This window comes from Tursiops truncatus, chromosome 9, assembly GCF_011762595.2.
Source record: "Tursiops truncatus isolate mTurTru1 chromosome 9, mTurTru1.mat.Y, whole genome shotgun sequence".
Lineage (NCBI taxonomy): Eukaryota > Metazoa > Chordata > Mammalia > Artiodactyla > Delphinidae > Tursiops > Tursiops truncatus.
Window position 1 is genome coordinate 64915265 of NC_047042.1, and position 18971 is coordinate 64934235.

The window sequence follows — 18971 nt, forward strand, 5'->3', positions numbered from 1 at the left end:
TTCTCATCTACATTCACTGTACATTCTGAGATAAGATGAGGTATAAACAAATATATTCACAGTGTCAGTTTTACCATTTACATATTGACACTGTGACACTTGTTAAATTCTGGTTATCAGCTCGTAATAAGGGTGACCATTTCTCTGAGTGGATGTTATGTGCAGGGCATGTGCTAAGGGCTTTTCATGCACTATTTCATTGAGTCCTCCTAACAATCCAACGATGTGGACACTTTTATCATCTTCACTTTTAGACGTAAGAAAAACAGGTTTAGAATGGGTGACAGAACTTGACTAAAGAGCCACATTTGCAAATAATGGCCTTGGAATCTGGTCCTAGGTCTGTTAGCTCCTGGGTCTGGATTTTCCACATTTTGCTTCTCTGCTTCCCTGGTGTTTGTCCCTGCAGCTCCCCTTCCTCCAACATCATCGTAAATGACCTATTTTGGGACTATTCAAACTTTTTATATCCATGAACTCGGATTAATTGTGTGGATGGACTTATCCTTCCCATAAAGTCACACTAAGTAGAAAATAACAAATACCTCCTTCTGAAATAATTAGTCAAGAGCTAAGAAATAAGAGTTTCTTCAACCCACTGAATACACAGTCTCCCAAAATATTTGGTCACTTGCAGTTTGCATTTTCCTTCTCAGGAAATATAAACGTTTTATAAAAACAAGACACATGCCCAAGGGATCTTCATGGCGCTGAGATTTGCCTCCGTGCTGCGTGCAGCAGCCAGGTGACGGGGAAAGGGCAGCCAGCGGGGCTCCGCGCCAGCAGGCAAGCCCCAGCCGAGCCACTGCCCCGTCTGCAAAATGAAAAGCTTGAACGGGATGACCTTAAAGATGCTCTTCAGTTCTAAAATTTGAATATCCTCACCCCCAAGCTTGGGTTAGATGTGTTTCCTGTGTGCTCTAGTGACAACCCCCCCGCCTGTGCTTCCTCCCACCTGGCCCTGAGCACAGTCCCTGATAATCCCTCCAGACCCCAGCTTTGAAGTCTGGCACAGGGACGGCCAAGGGTCTGGTTCTCTGCCTGTCCCAGCACCTCAGGCTGGGCCTGGCAGGTAGGAGTCACTCAATACACATTTGTTAAATGAATGACTGAAGACTATCGTACATGGTCTATGCCTTTTCTTTCTTGACTCGGGCTTATCCTATAAGCCACTGTGACAGCATTTGGACTTCATCTAACCCCACGGTGAGCTCCTGTCTAGCAGATCATTCTAACAGACAGAGCATCGCTGGAGAAGAAGCTGGAGGCTGGTACCCTCCTGCCTGTTTTAAGGGCTCTGGGATAACGACCAGGCTGGTTCATGGCCTCCCCCGTGAAATGCTGTAGCTCTGACAAGTCTTTGTGACTTTACTGCAACTATACCCAGAGCTCCGGTGGACCGTGGTGCTTTTCAGTCCTGTGGCCGAGTGATGATGCCGAAGTTACATATATCAGGAGATTTCCTTAATATTTCCATTGCTTCTCTCTAAATAATAAGCGTAAAGTAAGAGTTTCTTATAATAAAGGGAAAAGAGACTTCAGAATGTCACAGGCAGAGCCTTGGGAAGTAAAGTTATGAAGCCAAAGCAGGAGCAAAGTTTTCATACTTGACAAGCAGTTAACAGTCTTACTTGGAACAAAGTCACGGTCAAACGTTAATTTAGAATCACTTGGCCTTAACTGAAGTGGTCCCTCAAGTCTCCCTTTAGGTTTTAAGAATTGTTGTCAAAAGCACAATAAAACTCCTTGTGTTCACACATCTGCTGAAACAGACATTATTATATCCAACATTTTAGTATTGTAGGCCCTGGGATGGGGCAAGGCGCCACTGTCCCTCCTTGCAAGACAGAAACTGCATCAGGTATCACCTCACATTGGTCAGAATGGCCATCATCAAAAAATCTACAAATAATAAGTGCTGGAAAGGGTGTGGAGAAAAGGGAACCCTCCTACACCGTTAGTGGGAATGTAAATTGGTGCAGCCACTACGGAGAACAGCATGGAGGTTCCCTAAAAAGTTAAAAAATAGAGCTACCATGTAATCCTGCAATCCCACTCCTGGGCATATATCCGGAGAAAACCATAATTTGAAAAGATGCATGCACCCCAGTGTTCACGGCAGCACTGTTGACAACAGCCAGGACACGGCTAAATGCCATCAATGGAGGAGTGGATAAAGAAGATGTGGTATATACATACCATGGAATACTACTCAGCCGTAAACAAAATGAAACAATACCATTTGCAGCAACATGGATGGACCTAGAGGTTATCATGCTAAGTGAAGCTAGACAAACAGAGAAAGACAAATATCTTATGAAATCACTTATACGTGGAATCTAAAAAAAAAGAATGATATAAATGAACTTATGTACAAAATAGAAATAGACCCACAGACATAGAAAACAAACTTGTGGTTACCAAGGGGGAAGGGGAGGGATAAATTAGGAGTTTGGGATTAACATATAAACACTGCTATGTATGAAACAGATAACCAGCAAGGACCTACTGTATAGCACAGGGCACTATTCTCAATATTCTGTAGTAACCTATAAGGGAAAAGAATCTGAAAAATTATCTATCTACCTATCTGAAACTAAATCACTTTGCTGTACACGTGAAACTAACACAACATTGTAAATCAACTATACTTCAGTGAAAAGATTAAAAAAAAGAAAGAAACACTATCTCGGAGGAGTCATTTATTTGAAGTTCTTTCTACTTGGTATATGGGGCTGTTAACTTCTAGTTGAGGACCAAAGCAAAACCCCAGCTCTGCCTCTCATGAGAGCTGCCTGCTGCCCAGTGTGGGTATAGTTTAATGCAGATGCGAGCCAAAGACCCTGAGGAAGCATTTCCCCTCCCCTGCTGCCTAACTTCATCCCCACTAAAGCCTGCAGTTCTGCTCTGCAGCTTCTAATGGTGCTTCTTAAGGCTTGAAAACAAACACAAAGTAGACACCATAGCTTGGCTATGGTTTTTTCTGTGTACTTTTTAAAACTTCATCTTAGTCTTGCACTTGGCAAAGGAGATCTGGTAGGGTAGATGAAGAATTAGCTAAGGGATCAGTGGGCTGGAGTTCAAGTCCTGGTTCTCCACTTGTCAACAAGGTCCTCCCTTCTCTAGACTATATCCTGGTCCTCAAATGGGAATAAGGTTGGCCTACCTCACACAGGTGTGAGGAAATGAAATAGCATGAGGAGGTGCTTTGCAAATTGCCAATCATTAAACACAAATATATGAAAGCAGGAAACAGAAAGGGGGAAGAAAGAAAAAGAATCACAGAGAAAGGTTTAAGATGAACTTCATGACACCTATGATGTAAGACGGCTTCATCGAAAGCTCAGAAGAAGCTGTGTCCAGCCTTCCAAGGGAACAATAAGAATAAATGTCAAACACCTTCCTTACCCCCAAGCCTGTTTCCTATTCCCTTCCTTATAAATGATAAAGGTAACAGCGCTGACCTAGCTCTTAGAAAAGAACAAGGGAAGATAAAGAGGCCAATACTAAGAAAGATAAAGCAAACAAAATAGTCTAAAACAGTGTTCATGTTCAAGGTTCAGAACATCTTAAAGATGGAGATTCATGAAATTACACAACCGTTGCAAGTGCATCTGATACAAAGTCCTATAAAAAGGGGTCCCCCCCCAGGGGGCTTCCCTGGTGGCACAGTGGTTGAGAGTCCGCCTGCCGATGCAGGGGACACGGGTTCGTGCCCCGGTCTGGGAAGATCCCACATGCCACGGAGCGGCCAGGCCCGTGAGCCATGGCCACTAAGCCTGCGTGTCCGGATCCTGTGCTCCACAGCGGGAGAGGCCACAACAGTGAGAGGCCCGTGTACCAAAAAAAAAAAAAAAAAAAAAAAGGGTCCCCTGATTCTCCACCTTAGGCCTGTGGGTTGATAGTCACAATAGCCATATGAGACGTTCTGACTCAAAGCAGAGCCAACGGGGCAGGGAGAAAGTGGGTCTCTCTCTTCCTCTCAAGCTGGCTCTCCCTCCCTCCTACTCATGATACTTCAATGTTCATATTACTTTAATTATTGGTAGGTCTCACTCTGGCTGGGGCAGAACATCTTGCCACTCAAGGGTAGTTACATAGAATATAGCTTCATGGGCAAAACAAAGTTGTCCCAAGTATTACAGAAGGTTTCAAACTTTTCAGCTGCAAATTCTTGGTGGACTCGTCAGTAACTGGGCCACTTCTTGGTTTAGATCCTTCTGCCAGCACCTGTCCCCATCTCCTCCTAGCCCACCCCTGCCCAGCTTTTCTCAAGGAGTTGCTGAGACTTCAGGAACTGAGTAGAGCTCTTTTGCTGGCCTTCATAAAGAGCTCACAATACAGCCCAGCTGCGTGATAAGCTTTCACTCTAGAAATGGTGCGTCAGAGCCTTTGAGAGGTAGGGGTCAGGGGTAACTTACAAAATCGGGCGAGACTGGAAGTCTTCCTGGTTCATCCTCTCAGACTGGCGGATTTTCAGGATCTCGGTGTAGCTCAGGTTCTGCAGTTTGCTCTTGAACTGGTCCAGGGAGCTAGGCTTGGTTGTAAGAGCTCTCATAACCTGCTCCTTCACCACCTGCATTACCTGTGAGATTAAAGGAAGACCATAATTTTCCTGGGGATTGAACTTACCCATTCAGAAAAGTCTTCCACAGATAACGGTTCCCTACCCACTGATCCCTTTAGTTTGCACTCTCAGCCCTAACTTCGAGAGTGCTTTTCCAAAGAGTCAACTACCATGATGTGCAGCTTCTATCTTCTCCTGTACCGCTGGAACCGCAAGGAAGGAGGTGGATTGACTAACTATGAAATGGGGGGGGGGGACTGTGGGAGACTTGGGGTGGGAGGATATATGCATATTCATTTGCTTGATATATTACATGACTGTAAACAACGCAAATTCAAGAGCGAAAGAAGTCCAAGCAACAGCTAGAAGTCTGCATAATCATTATTTTTTTCCAGGAGAAAATCGCTGAGACACAATTAACTGTGGAAGTTTGGTTGGCACCGGTTCAAGTGAATGTGAAATAATACCCACACCCACCCCCTCCTGGATTGCTTTCCCCATGTAGTTAAGGCCTGAGTGTTCATACAAATGATGTATTTGGAAATGTGCATGTGGTATTGCCTCTTTGAGCCAGGCACTAAAAAAAGAGGTCTACTGAATTAGAATAGATATATCCCATTGGAAACCTCAAGAAAGAAGAATATGGTAATTTTCTGCTTTAGAACAGGTCCAGCCCACAAGGAGGCAATTAACCATTGCCTCTATTAATGTGGATTTATCTTCATCAGAATATCTAGAGCAGGAAAAGACCAGAAAACACACAGAGGCATCCAAGAGACTGTAATCTTGCTGCTGCTTTTTTTAATCTTACATTACAGATGAGAACAACAATTGTTACCCTTAATAACGTACCTACTATGTGCCAGATACTAAGGAAGGTGCTTTATATATATTCCTCCTCTTAATCTACTCAAATCCACGAGGTAGATATTATCACCTTTTACATTTCCATATGAAGAAACTGAAGCTTCGAAACCTTAAGTTAACTAGTTCAAAATCATACAGCTGATTGGTAGGTGAGTGAGCTGAGATTGGAACTTAGGACTGTAAACACTGTATTATACTGCACCCCGTACCACCATTTTTGGGTTGTTTGCAACTTACAAATAAGAAAAAATCACAAATGCACCTCAATTATGTGCTAGGTTCTGTGCCAGGCACTTTGCTGTTCATCACCTCATTTAATCCTCTTTCCGATACAGTAGCGTAGGTGTTTTTAAACGCTATTTTAAAGATAAGAAAAATGGACTCAGTACTCTGTGGGAAAAGGATCTGAAAAAGAATAGGTATATGACTATGCATAATTATATCACTTTGCTGTATGCCTGAAACCAACACAATACTGTAAATCAACTATACTCCAATATAAGATACAAATTTTTTTAAAAAGGTTAAGAAAATGGAGACTGAGAAGGACTGAGAACTTGTCCAAGGTCACAGATACCTAGTTGAATTCTAAGATACCCGTATGGTGTTCAGAGCATACACTGGGTGTTGAACAGCCCTGGGGTACCTCTCCTGTCACTATAAATGTGATCTCAGTATGCTCCTACGGCTTCTAATCAGTTGTTCATTCAACGATTCACGCATGGTGGATACTTCAGTAATTGTTCACTGACTAGTCCCACCAAAATGCCACTTTCATGAAATGTTATTGTAATAGAAGTAACAGTTTGACAGCACGGAAAAGACTGAGGCAATTCAGAACTTTCAAACCTGCCTGATGGCCAGGTGATGGGAAAAATCTCACTACCTTGGGACATATTAGACAGCTGAAATATCCTCCAAACATGGGACAGCTCCTTGCACTTGCTGAGCTCTATTTAATGGTGCTGCCCCCTCTCTGATGGTGCAGGTTGCTTTCTCCAAGTGTATGTCCCTCCTATAGCAGTCCTATCGTGTGAGGAGCTGTCCAGTGATCTGCTGGGGTCTAGAGACATCGGGAGGCTGAACAAGAAAGTCAGTCCTCCTTGGTAGCAAAACCCAATATGCCTTCAGAAAAACCTGAGCATCAGGGGAACCCACAAGCCCATGAGTCCCCTCAGCTCAGGGATGCCCGATATCCTCACTCTTTAGTCATCTGCGTACACATTGCTTGCAGTGTCCTCGTGTAACCAGGAATCCCATGTCAACCGCATTTTCCTTTAGTCAACTGAACATGGCTGAACCAAGGGTAAGATAAGCCATTGGTGGCTGCGAGACAAACAGGTCTATCTATTTTCAAGTGATATCAACCCTCATTTTTCCTTATATGCTTCTGACCTTTAGGAATCCATGTCCACAGTAAGAATACCCTCTACTAGGTAACCTATTTGCATTTTCATAGGGGCTATCTGGGAAGCAATACTTTATCACAAGAAATAAATCTAATGGCAGGAATCTCGGGAAACTGCAGACGAAACAGTGAAGGATAACAGATCTGTATCATCCACTTACGGATCTGTTTTATCCAGTAGGCACCACTATTCTCAGAGGACCTGCGTGCCATGCTTGCCCTGTGAAGAAGAGGTTGCTGGTGATAACAGTGATATACAAGGCATGAAGGCAACTGTCTTCCAGACCACTGACTCGTGGGAGTTTCTAGGGCCATGGCTGGGCTGCTGTCTTCAGTACAACTCAACTGGTTATTAGCTTACTATAAATCAGACTGTATTGATAGAAGCTATTACCAAAAATCTGCTCGAGAAGCATTATTTGTGACGTCAGTACAGCAAATGTTGCTGAGTGCTTACCATGTGTCTATGCTGGGTGGACAGTATAAGGGACATTAAGGCCCTTGCCTTAATGTGAACGAAGGGTCTAATAAGAGAGCCAGGACGGACAAAGATATGACAGCAGGAGTGTGGACGAGACAGAGCAGGTGGACTGATGAACACTGCTGGCAGGGGGGGAAGGTATTTCAGAGAAGAAGACATCACATGGATTTTGCAGAAAGAATGGCTGTTCAGTGGTATGGAAATAGGTAAATAATATGGAAATGACCACATCTTAGCCACTTGGAACCTGGGCTGTATCTGAATTGGAACCAGTTACATAAACATTGTTTCATGCCCCCAGCATAACGGCAGAGAGGAAAATTTCCAGTTGACCTTCCACCTGATCTGCTTCTTTAGTTACTCAGGCAAAATGCTAAATTTGGAATGCTTCACAGATTTTGAGATTGTTACCATCTCATATCATGCAGTATAAATGGGGCTAAATTTGGTCCAGGCTGAATTATAACACTTTGCAATTTCATGTGAGGGGCACCACAGGAGCTGCCCCTTTCCTCATTTAGAGAAACTCTGAGTTGAGCCGAGGAGGTAACTGTCATCTCCTAATGTTATTTGACCTTCTGGTGGGAGGTAAGACACGTAGTAAGAGAGACAAAGATATAGCCATTTGAATGCCAAAAATGAAGAAGCGATTTTAAAATAGAATCAGGTTAATGCTGAGAGAGTTTTAGAGCTATCTCCACTTCCCTTGTTTTATAGATAAGAAGACAGAAGCCCAGAGGGCCCGGTGATTCCCCTTCTTCATGTGTTTCTTAAGGTGTGTCAGAGATGACAGTCACCAGACTACATGTGACTAGACACAATGATCATGCTAGTAAGTGGGCATGTGACATGAACTGACCAATCAGCATCCTTCCCCAGACTTTCCTGACTTGACTTGAGGCATAGCTGAAGCATGTTCTTTTCCCCTCAAACTGAGACCTGTAAGACTGTCCCTTAATATTCGGGAAAGTGGAAGATAATGAGACCAATGCCAGTAGAATCAGATGGAAGAAAGTGTGTGTGTGTGTGTGTGTGTGTGTGTGTGTGTGTGTGAAAGAATGTGTTAATGGTGACGCCATATTCAACCACAAAGTCAGTTCGACCCTGACATTTGCTGGTTTGGTTACATAAGCCTTTTTCTTTTCTAAAAATGGTTTGAATGGGATTCTTGTCACTTTCAACCAAAGATCTCAACAAATACATGCAATGAAGTATGCAGGAGTACCAGCTTATGGGGCTGAGGTTGCCCAGATTGGAGAAAAAATAGGAGAAGGAAGTAGGATAGAAAAAACAAAGCTGCTTTGATAAGAAATAACTTAAAAAATCATATTCATTTATATGCTCATGGTTGTACCTTTGCATGGAAATGATGATAATCCCCTATGTAAGTATGGGAAACTTTGTAGCTCCTAGTTATATCTTATGCTTAAAATCCAGTTGGAGTTCCATTTCTCTGGCTTAAGACTTCGATCCCTGCTAGATGTAGGCATCTACAGGTGGAACAATTCTTTAAATCCCCAGCAATCATTTACACTTCAATTTGAAGAAAATACAGCCCATTTCCTAAGAGTAGGTTGATAGGGGAGACGAGGTCTAGAGGGCCCTGGCCCTAGGGAAAGGGATGCAAGTGGTAGGTATACAGCATAATACAGAAGCCAAAGACTGGTTTTACCTACTTCACAGTTTTGCTTGGCACTGGCCATTGACCATTGTTCTATGGTCACTCCGTGTGCCAAGCACAGTGACCCCCACGGCAGATGTCATTGTTTTTTTAAGAAGGGACAAAATAGTCAGACAGGTCAACTAGTCTTCTATTCCTTTGCAAAGTAGCTTCTACCAAGATTAGAATTGATGGCGTAAAGTCTCTGTTAATGCTCTATGCGTGCGATTTAAATCAAGACTCTCACAACCACCATCCTTAAACTCTGTCCTCTTTGGAAATTATCTGACCTTTAATCACTGTTTGAAAAACCCACAGATGGCGCTGCAGGGGTATCAGCAAATCAATGAACTTAAAACTTCTTCATTACAACATGTGCTTTACAGTGTGTTTTCAAAGAAAACATACTCTTAGAATCTGAATTTGGTATTGACATTACTTAATCAAGGTCCGAACCTTGCCTGTGGTCTGAGCCGTGTGTTTCTGGAGTTTTCCCAGCACATGTTTGCTGTAATAACGTCACACGTTAAATACAAAAGAAGTTGGGGGGGCGGTCTCACAAGACACTTGTACTTCAAATGGAGAAAACCTTTTGGCTCCTCAGAGCGGATTAAAGGGTGTAAGTGCTGGGGATCCCTGAATAGAAGCGAGCATGCTGTTGGTCTAACTGTACGCTCTGGTTTCATCGTTGTTAACTGAAATGTGCTCCGGATCCTCTGAGCCCCCACATGCTTGTGGTCTCGTCACCTTTGACCCTGCCTTTAGAGCCACACCTTTATCCAGCATCGTTCATCCATTTATTCAACAACTGTTTTTGAGCACCTACAATGTACAAGGCCCTGTGAGCGAGCGCTTGTGCTGAATGAACTCCCGGTCTGGGAGAGTGAAAGACATGCACATACTTGCCTCCCCCAAGAGAGTAAGTGACGTCACAGTGGAGCAGGGGCAAGGTGTTTATCCCCCAAATACTTACGGAGCCCCTCTCGAGGGCCAGCGGGCTGAGGGTATGGAACGGGGACTTTGGCTGGGGCTTAAGGAGAAGCAAGATGTGGACACAAAGAGGTGCAGGGAAGGAGCCAGTCTTGGTGGGGGAAACAGCATGAACCTTGGCTCGGAAGGAGGAGACTACAGCTCTGGGTGGGGAAGAGTGGCTGGTGGTTTCGTTTAGTTGGACGAATGAGGTGGGGCTGCAAGGTAAGGCTGGGCAGATGGTGGATGGCTTTGCTGGTTAAGATGAAAACCGTGGATTGTTTCTTCTGTTACTAATGATAAATCATCAGAGGATTTGGAGAGGTATGATGGGATTCAATAATAGAAAGTAGGCTGGGACACATGCGAAGGAATCTTTATTCCTGGTCCAGCTGGGGAAAGGAGGGATGTCAGCAAAGTCTACATGGTTGAGACAAAATTGTTGCTGGGACTTGAAGGATGAACGGGAGTTATGAGGTGAAGGAAGAGGAAAGGGGAATCCAGGCAGAGGGACGGGCAAGAACAAAGGCAGAAGGTAGGCAGTGCATGACTCAGGTATTAAAGAAAATATGCTTTTGGAGCCCACGTTGGTAGTTTTCAGCAAACAGTTGGGTACTGGGTTCAGGATAGTTTCACAGCCTTTAGAGCTCAGCGCACACAATTTTGAAGCCAGGCTGCAGACTTCCTCAAGACACTCAATCCCTCCCAGACTCATTTGCATCATCTCTAAACTGGGAGAACAAATCATTTGGGATTCATCAGGTTATTGTTACTGAGATGAAGCCTAACACCCTTTAAGGTACATTGTAGATATTTAGCAAACGTGAGTTCCCCTTCTCAAGCCTTAGTTTGCTCATGTAAAGTGGAAGCACTGACACAGTAGCACGCATACTACTATGCATGCTACTATGTAAGCACAGTACAGAGTTCGCAGGGCTGTTGCAAAATCTATTCAAGGTATTACATGCAAAGTACCTGATACATTAAATGGAACATACTAGAATCACAACAAATGTGAGTTCTCTTACCTTCTGATAATGAAATTATGTCAGAGGTTTCTCCTATAAAAATATTCCCAGACCACATCTGTACCACCCGGGAAATTGCTAGAAATTCAACTCCTCGGCCCACCCCAGACCCACTGAATGAGAAACTCTAGGAGTGGGGCTAGGAATCAGTGTTTCAACAGCTGCTCCGGGTGATTCGGATACACCCTCAAGTGTGAGAACCTCTGATCTCAGCAGACCTCCAGCACCACTTCTGAGCCTTCAGTATGGCCTCTGTAGCAATTCTTGTCATATCACTGTAGAGCAGTTAAGTTAGTGATTGGTGTACCTTTCACCCCATCTAGACTGTAAATCCCTGGAGAGGAGGCACCGTTTCTTATTTGTATTGTGGCCCACGGGACTTAGCCAGTATCTTCCAGACTGTAATGATGCATATGTTCAACATCAAAGATTCTCAGGCTCCTACCCTTCATCTGTAGAATTAAACAAATGCATCCTTAACAGAACTGTAAGACTGTTAACAGGGTTTTCAAAGAATACTTCTATACAGCCTAAAGAATAACATCTGCGGCTCTGAGATGGTGTTGTAGGGTTCCAGAGGGCATTCTGGGCTTCCTTCCAGAGCTGAGCTGGAAGGGGCTGATCTGAAGCTGAGCGGAGGGTTTCTGAAGAAGCCACAGCAGTACACCACTAAAGGAGGGTCAGCGCTTACAAAAAAGTGCAATTTCCCCAATCCATGGTGCCCATTAAATGGATTTATCTTCATGATGGAGAGAAAAGGCTGTCTTGGAGAAGACAGATGCCAACACAGTCCAGCTTTAAAATGACTCATGGCGGACAGTTCTCATCGCTGGGCTTTAGGACTGGATCAGTTTTATTCCCAAGAATGTTCTTTTTTTTTTTTTTTTGCGGTACGCGGGCCTCTCACTGTTGTGGCCTCTTCCGCTGTGGAGCACAGGCTCTGGACGCGCAGGCTCAGCGGCCATGGCTCACGGGCCCAGCCGTTCCGCCGCATGCGGGATCTTCCCGGACCGGGGCACGAACATCGGCAGGCGGACTCTCAACCACTGCGCCACCAGGGAAGCCCAAGAGTTGGTTTTTTAAACAGTGTTCTCAACTCTCCCCCTGAATGGTTTCAGGGACTGGAAGATGCTTTGGCCCACCTTTACACCCTCCTGCCATACCTCCCACTGGGGTTTGACCAGTGCAGTCCCCTGCTGACGGGTCTGGCTCTCTGGGGCCCCTTGGGGTCGGCTTAATGCAACTGAACAGAAAGTGTTCTGAAATCACAGAGGGTCAGCTCAGCTGGTGTGCAACCTCCAGCCCATCCTCGATCTCATCATATGTCCTCAATTACACCAGATGAATTTGAAATAGTTTGTTCATTAATAAAGGCAAAAGAGTGCCTCTGCACTTCACAGAGGATGTGATCTAATCCTGGCATGCAGTAATCATAAGAATCAGCAAGCTATTTAACTTTTCCTTGTCTCTGTTGCTCCAGTGGGTCTTAACAGCCCTCTGAGGTCTGAGCTCCTGTGGGCATCCCTCTGAGGGGTTGATGATGACCTAATTCTGGGCCAAAGGCCAGCGCTGTGTGTGACGTGGACAGTGAGGTCACCGTGACTGTTCCTCCCTAAGATGGTATTTCCGAACCCAGCAAATACTAGGCTTGTTATGCATCACGTTAAAAGCCAAGATTTGTACCCAAGAGCTGAGAATAAGAACAGTTCGCTGTAGACTGGGACTGTCCATTGGTTTCACTTCTCCCAAGTTCGAGTCTGGAATGCAAACTGCTTATAGCCAAGGCCTGTTCTCGGGACACTTCGTATCTGTACTGTGCCCGTAATGCAACTCTGGGTTACATTATGTCTTTGGTGAGTGATGAAAAACTAGGTAGCAATGATCAAACTAATGGAACTACCTGGGCTTAGGAACCTGAATGTTCATGAAAGTTGGGAACTTTGCTCTGAGGATTATAGTTTTCAGGAGTGGTGTGATGTTCACTCACCTCTTGAATATCTGTCCCTTCCTCTACTTCATGTCATTCTCACTGACTCGTCCCTGGACCCCTGCCCCATTACCTGTCCAGGTTTACCCAACAACCTCTGACTTCAACTTTACCCCTTCCAGCCCCTCCTCACAGAGGCCAGATTATTTCCCAAATGCAAATCTGATCACATCGTTTGCTTGGTTCAGCATTGCCTGCAGGTGAAGACCAGCTCCTCTAGTGTGACCACACGGGCCCTCGTGGTTACCTTCCACTCCCACCCCCCCAACCGATGCCTCCTACTTGGAACCACCCTTCAGACCCCATGACCTATAGCCGCACTGAGGTCCTCTCAGTGCCTCGAGCGTCACCCCGTGCCTTCATTTGTGCTCTCCGTTCCACCTGTGACTAATGCCCTCCTTTCTAACACTTGCTCATTCTTCAGTTCTAGAAATCCATTTCTGACCTGCAGCCCTCCCCCTAAAGGCAACGTAGGACCACATATTCTCCCATCATAGGACTGTTCCATAATGTCATGGGCTGTGTCCTTGGTTACTCTTGCATATCCAGAGTCTGCATGATCCGATCACATAGTAATTGACAAAATGTCTGTTTAATTTATGACTGATGGACTCGACAAATGATTAAAAGAAAGAAATAGCCTCAAAACCAGGAATTCCCAACCCTCAGTCTACAACAAAATGTAAAACGTACCTCTGCCTGGCCTCACCCCCAGAGATTCTGATTCATCTGGTCTGGAATGGGTTCCAGACACTGGTCATGCTCTACAAAGCCACCCAGTGGGTACTAATGTGCATCTGGGGTTGAGGGCTACTGGTCTAAATGAGGAGACGTAAGAAGGTAGGAAGGAGCTATGATGGTTGCCATTCTTAGGAAAAGAGAAAGGGACATGCGACCTTCCCTTAGAAATGTCAATGTAACTTACAGATGAGAAGCCCAGGCCTCAGCTTGTTACTGCCCTCAGTTCCCCCAAGGGGTGGCCTTTGGGTACCAGCTACAGTGGGGACAAGATGAGTGCTCTCACCTGGGAAGTCACAGAGACGGTCAGGAGAGCGTGTCTGCTCTGAGCATGCTTGGGTAGGGCTCTTAGAAGCCACCTCCACTCGGTGGGCTGCTTCTCACCGAGGCAGCCACAGCCACTGTGGTGAGAGCATCTGCCTACCTGGCTCAGGTGCCTCTTAAGGGCTTTTTTTAGCAAGGGCAGCCACCGTCTCCCCAGTAAACCCACAATCCGCTGGGCAGCAATCAGCATCAGTGTTTCCGGATACAGGGCAGTAGCCCGAGTGCCGCCCCTGAGCGGGCAAGCCGTTAGCAGCGTCCAGACGGGCCTGGGGAACCTGACGGAGGATTGTTATTAGAGAGAGTATAGAAGATGACTTTTCAGACTCACCCGGAGAGCAAAACAGATGGCACCGGAGCAGTTAGAAAGGGAGCTAGCTGCTTGGTACTGCTGTTTGCTTGCTGAGAACGTCCCCTGGTTTTAGCTACAAATAAAGTAGGAATCAGATGGCAAGGGTAGTGATGCTTAGTCAGCTCCAAGCATCCTGAGAATCTGATCATAATCCAAACCGAGAGCTCCGAGGGCTTTGCCATTAGCCCCCTAATAACTTATCATACAACACCTGACCTGCGATTCCCCGCAGATGCTATCTGGGTGATTTCACATTCCAAAGTCTAAGACACTAAGAGCTGCCCTCCTCCTCACAAGAAGGCATTTTAATTTAAGGTTTCAGGCATGTTTATAGCCAGTAAAAGAACTAAACCTTTCAACCAGCAATTAGTCTTAAAATCAATTAGTGCTGGGTTTGTTGAAGAACAAAGGATATGGAAGAAACATCCTTCTCACTTTCTTCAGCAACCACAGGAAGCCAGCTCAAAAGAGGAAACAGAAAAGGTGAGGTTTGGGATCACTGCCTTCCCTCTGTATCCTGCCCTTGAGGGGAGAGAGATCAAGAGGCAAACAGTCCTGTGACCAAGCTTCCTTTCCCCACTGAAATGGGGAGACAAATTAATACAGCAATCAGGCTAGATTTGCAGGCTGGCTAACTAAGGCTCTGTTGGACAGCAGGAAGCTATTTTCACCAGTGTCTGAGGATGCTGGCCTCAGGCAAGCAAAGTCCACACCAATCATATTAGTGGGTGGCATTTAATCCACAGCTTTGAATAAACAACATGTCAAGTTAGTCAGTCAAAATATGGGACCATGAATGGTGAGAAGGGCAGAAACCAATGGTGCTGGTTTTCTGGCAGAGAAGGTTGAACTACTCTCTTCCAATAGGTTTGGGGGGAAATGGCTACAAATTTTTAATAATTCTGCTACTGTTGGTTTTCTAATGCTCGTTTACCAAACTTAGCCATACTTTGTCAAGCTCAAGTGTTGAAAGCAAAGACTTAGGCAAAGCTTCTGAAAGTTACAAAGAATGACCTTCCCAACGGGCCAGTCTCCCAAACTAGAGTTGCTACCGAGGTGCTGTGCTCTACGGTACCCTGGCTGACCACGGTGGGGGGTAGGGGCTGGACTGCCTCTCCTAGGAGCTCCCCAAAAGCAGGGGAGGAATTTTATTGAAGAAGTAACTGAGCCTGCAAGGAGTTTTCTTTTTTAAGTTCCACAATGATGATGCCCAAATACACGGTACTACATGATAAGCAATTTCCTAGGTCTGTTCATGGGTAAATGGCATCCACAGATACCCCTTTAAACATTATGGGCTGTTTACCAACAAATCTGAGATCCATTCACTGCCTTCTTCACTCATTCATGGGTAAGGTGTGAAGAAAAGCAGTGAACGGTGACCGTCTGCTCAGGTGTTGAGCTTCCCCCATGTGTCTCAACCTCTGTGGACGGTGGAATTTTACCCAATTCATCTCTGTGTGTCCAGCATCCAGTATGAGTTTCAAAAATATTCGCAGAGTGAATGAATGAGCTAAACGGAAAATGGACAGAAAAAATACCAGATAAATCAGCCCCAAACTATTCTAAAATTAATCAACCTTAGGAAATAAATGCACTGTCTACTGTCTCACATGGAGGTAAATCCTGAAGCCTCACACATTTGGCTCTCCCAGCATACTTTGCATAAACTGTTAGATAGCGACAAACGAAAGGGGACAATGGGCCCCTCTGGAAGGGAGAGTTAATAAACTTTTCATAAGCAGACTGCTCAGGCAAGACCACAGGGGATATGGGGTGGGAAAGGCAAGGTCTGGCTTCTATAAGCCAGCTCTGCCACCAGGCAAGGCTCCCGAACTCGGAGGACATGGGAATCGCTGCTTTGGCAAGTCACTCTAGAAGGACAGTGCCACCAAAAGGAAAGTGTTGGTGGAAGCTCCTCAGCACACACACCGGGCAGGGGGGATGGCCACGCAGTGGGACTTAAATGAAGCAGAGCCCACTGGTCTAAACTCTGACATACAGGGAAGGAATGTTCTTGCCACACTTGTCCAAATACTTTTCCCTTTCGGTATGCGTCAAATTAAGAGTGCGATATTTTGTTCCCACCCAGTAGTCTTACTTCATAAAAAAAGTAATTATAAACTTTAAAATTATGAAATATTTCAAACAGAAAATAATAGAGCAGATAATCATCCACCATGGCAATTTTATTTACGTCAACATTTTGCTGTATTTGTTTTAGATGTCTTTTTTAAAGATACAAAATGCCATAGGTGTCATCCTTTCCTCATTCTACTCTTGCCTGAGATCTATTCTTTCTGTAGATATTTTTACAATTCTACATATGCCTTATCCATAAATAACATGTAGTATTTTCTTGTGTTTTACAGTTTTAAAATGGTATATCAAATGTTTGTTTCTGTAGTTTACAGTGTGATATTATAAGCGGACCGTTCTTTGTTGAGAAATTTAGAACACTATGGTATGCTTTTTAATTTCCAAATAGATTCAGCTGAATCATCAACGAACACATTAAGAGTAAATATGTTTTATTTTCTAAATTTTCTCTAATAAGTTGTCAATGCTGGGTATTGCATTAGAAGCTTTAGAAGTACAGCTGACCGTCGAACAACATGGATTTGAACCCTGCGGATCCACTTATTCATGGATTCTTTTCAATAGTAAATACTGCAGCACTACGTGATTCGGAGTTGGTTGAATCCTTAGATGTGGAACCACGGATACAAAGGAACGGCCCAAACTATATGCCATATGTGGATTTTTGACTGTGCAGAGGGTTGGCGTCCTAACCCCCATGTAGTTCAAGGGTCAGCTGTATACGTTCAGTCCTGTATTAGCTCAGCTAACGTTTGTCAGGCATCTAATACATGCTAATCACTGGCTGAAGTGCTGGCAACACAAAAACCAGACCCAATGCTCACTCTTGCAGAACTCAAAGGCAGTTAGTGGGAAGTAGGTGTGTCAACAAATAATAACAGTGGCCCTCAATAAGGGCTACGATGGGTGTGAGTTACCAATATAATTTGGGGGCAGGGAAAGCAAAGCGATGATTTAGCACACTACCGGTTTTTGCGCATACAAACATATTTCTATTCTTGCCCGATCGCTTCAAGGACTGCACTTCTCAGAGTGTACTGAAATTATGTATTCACTACCGGTTTCCCGTAGGACCCTGAGTCCCTTGAAGGAAGAGACTATACCTCATTTTTCTTTTTATCACTAGTGGATTTTAAAATTTCTCATACCTGGGAAATTTCCCCCTCAGTCTAGTAAACCGAAGGTCAATTTGACTGTATTTCTGAGTTACATGTTTAAAAAAGATGAGTTCTGGCCCGTCTTTGTGAAGACTGGGGTCAAATCTGTGCGATGGTTTTAAGCCGAGGGAAAGAGGGCGTTTATAACAGTAGCAATGATAGATTAACTCTGGTTAACACACTACTGTACCAACATCCTGCTGTATTTCTCCCAGATGGTTGTAAACTGTGACATCTCATAAATCCCCAGGCCTTTTCTTTTCCATGGCTGGTTATTACACAGTCCCAGGGCAGAAGAGCACTTCCGAAACTAAAGTAATTGTGAGCCATCTTTAAAGGAGAACCTGTCAACCACCATGGCCACAAAGCTCAGACAATTAAAACAGCCCCAAATGCCCTGATTCTGCAAAATCCTTAGTCATTTGGTGGTTTGGAGCTAATGCACCCAAGGCAGATCTGAAATGGTTCTTGTGTTTTTTCCACTCAATACCCCTTCCTTTCTGCTCATTCACTATATCTCTCTCAGCTGGATGAAGGCAGCTATTGCCACAGTTTCCAGAAATCCACTGGGTCTGCCATGCTTTCACCTGAATGTGATTCCCCCCCTTACTGATGGGTCCTTTGGAGGAAACAGCATAGATGGCAATTATATGGCATATATACCATCATTCTTCTCTCCCATGACAATGGCAGACATGACTAATCTATCATGGCACTTTTATTTCCTGCTGAACCAGGACTCTGTCTGCAGGCAGTCCCTACCAATCAATTGAATTTGGTATTCACAAGAGCATCCACCCATCATCTCTGAAGCAACTGATGTTGGTCAGCAATAGTTAACCTTATCTAACACATCTGACTGTTCAGTAACTTTGGATTAGACTTTCTTAAAAGTCCCAATGACCCAGACCAAATTTTTTCAGGGCCTGAAATTATGTTCAGTTTTATGTCCTTGTGAAAGTTGTTCAGCTCAATAGCTAAACAGTATTTCTATCTCACTTACCATCTTGGCAATTGAAGCCAATACTAACACCTTTGGAAATGGTGTACTGTCCAGGGAAAGGACTTAGTCATGGGCCTAAGAACAGTGCCAAACACTCAGGAGGGCCTGACACATTTGTTGAATGGATAAAATAGTGGGAAGACATGGGTCTTCTTGTTCAAACTGTAGGCCTTCTTATGTTGAACATAATCGCCTTTTCCCTTCTTTTCAAATTTCAATTAGCATGAACATCTGACAGGTGAAAGCTAGAGTCCAAGAATTTTCTGGGGATTAGGAGGGAGGAAGATGAGATCTGTTTTGCCCAGTGGTGTCTGCTGATGGGATAAGCAGAAT

At 44.5% G+C, this 18971-nt stretch overlaps 1 protein-coding gene across 9 annotated transcripts in view; it reads right to left on the reverse strand.

Annotated features, from left to right (window-relative positions):
• ELMO1 (engulfment and cell motility 1) overlaps positions 1 to 18971 on the reverse strand; it is a 550854-nt gene that overhangs the window by 39520 nt on the left and 492363 nt on the right. For all 9 annotated transcript variants that reach the window (XM_073809835.1, XM_073809833.1, XM_033863159.2 and 6 more), the window contains one exon: positions 4422 to 4585. In XM_073809835.1, the coding sequence (XP_073665936.1) occupies positions 4422 to 4585 (164 nt within the window). The remainder of the gene's footprint in view (positions 1 to 4421; positions 4586 to 18971) is intronic.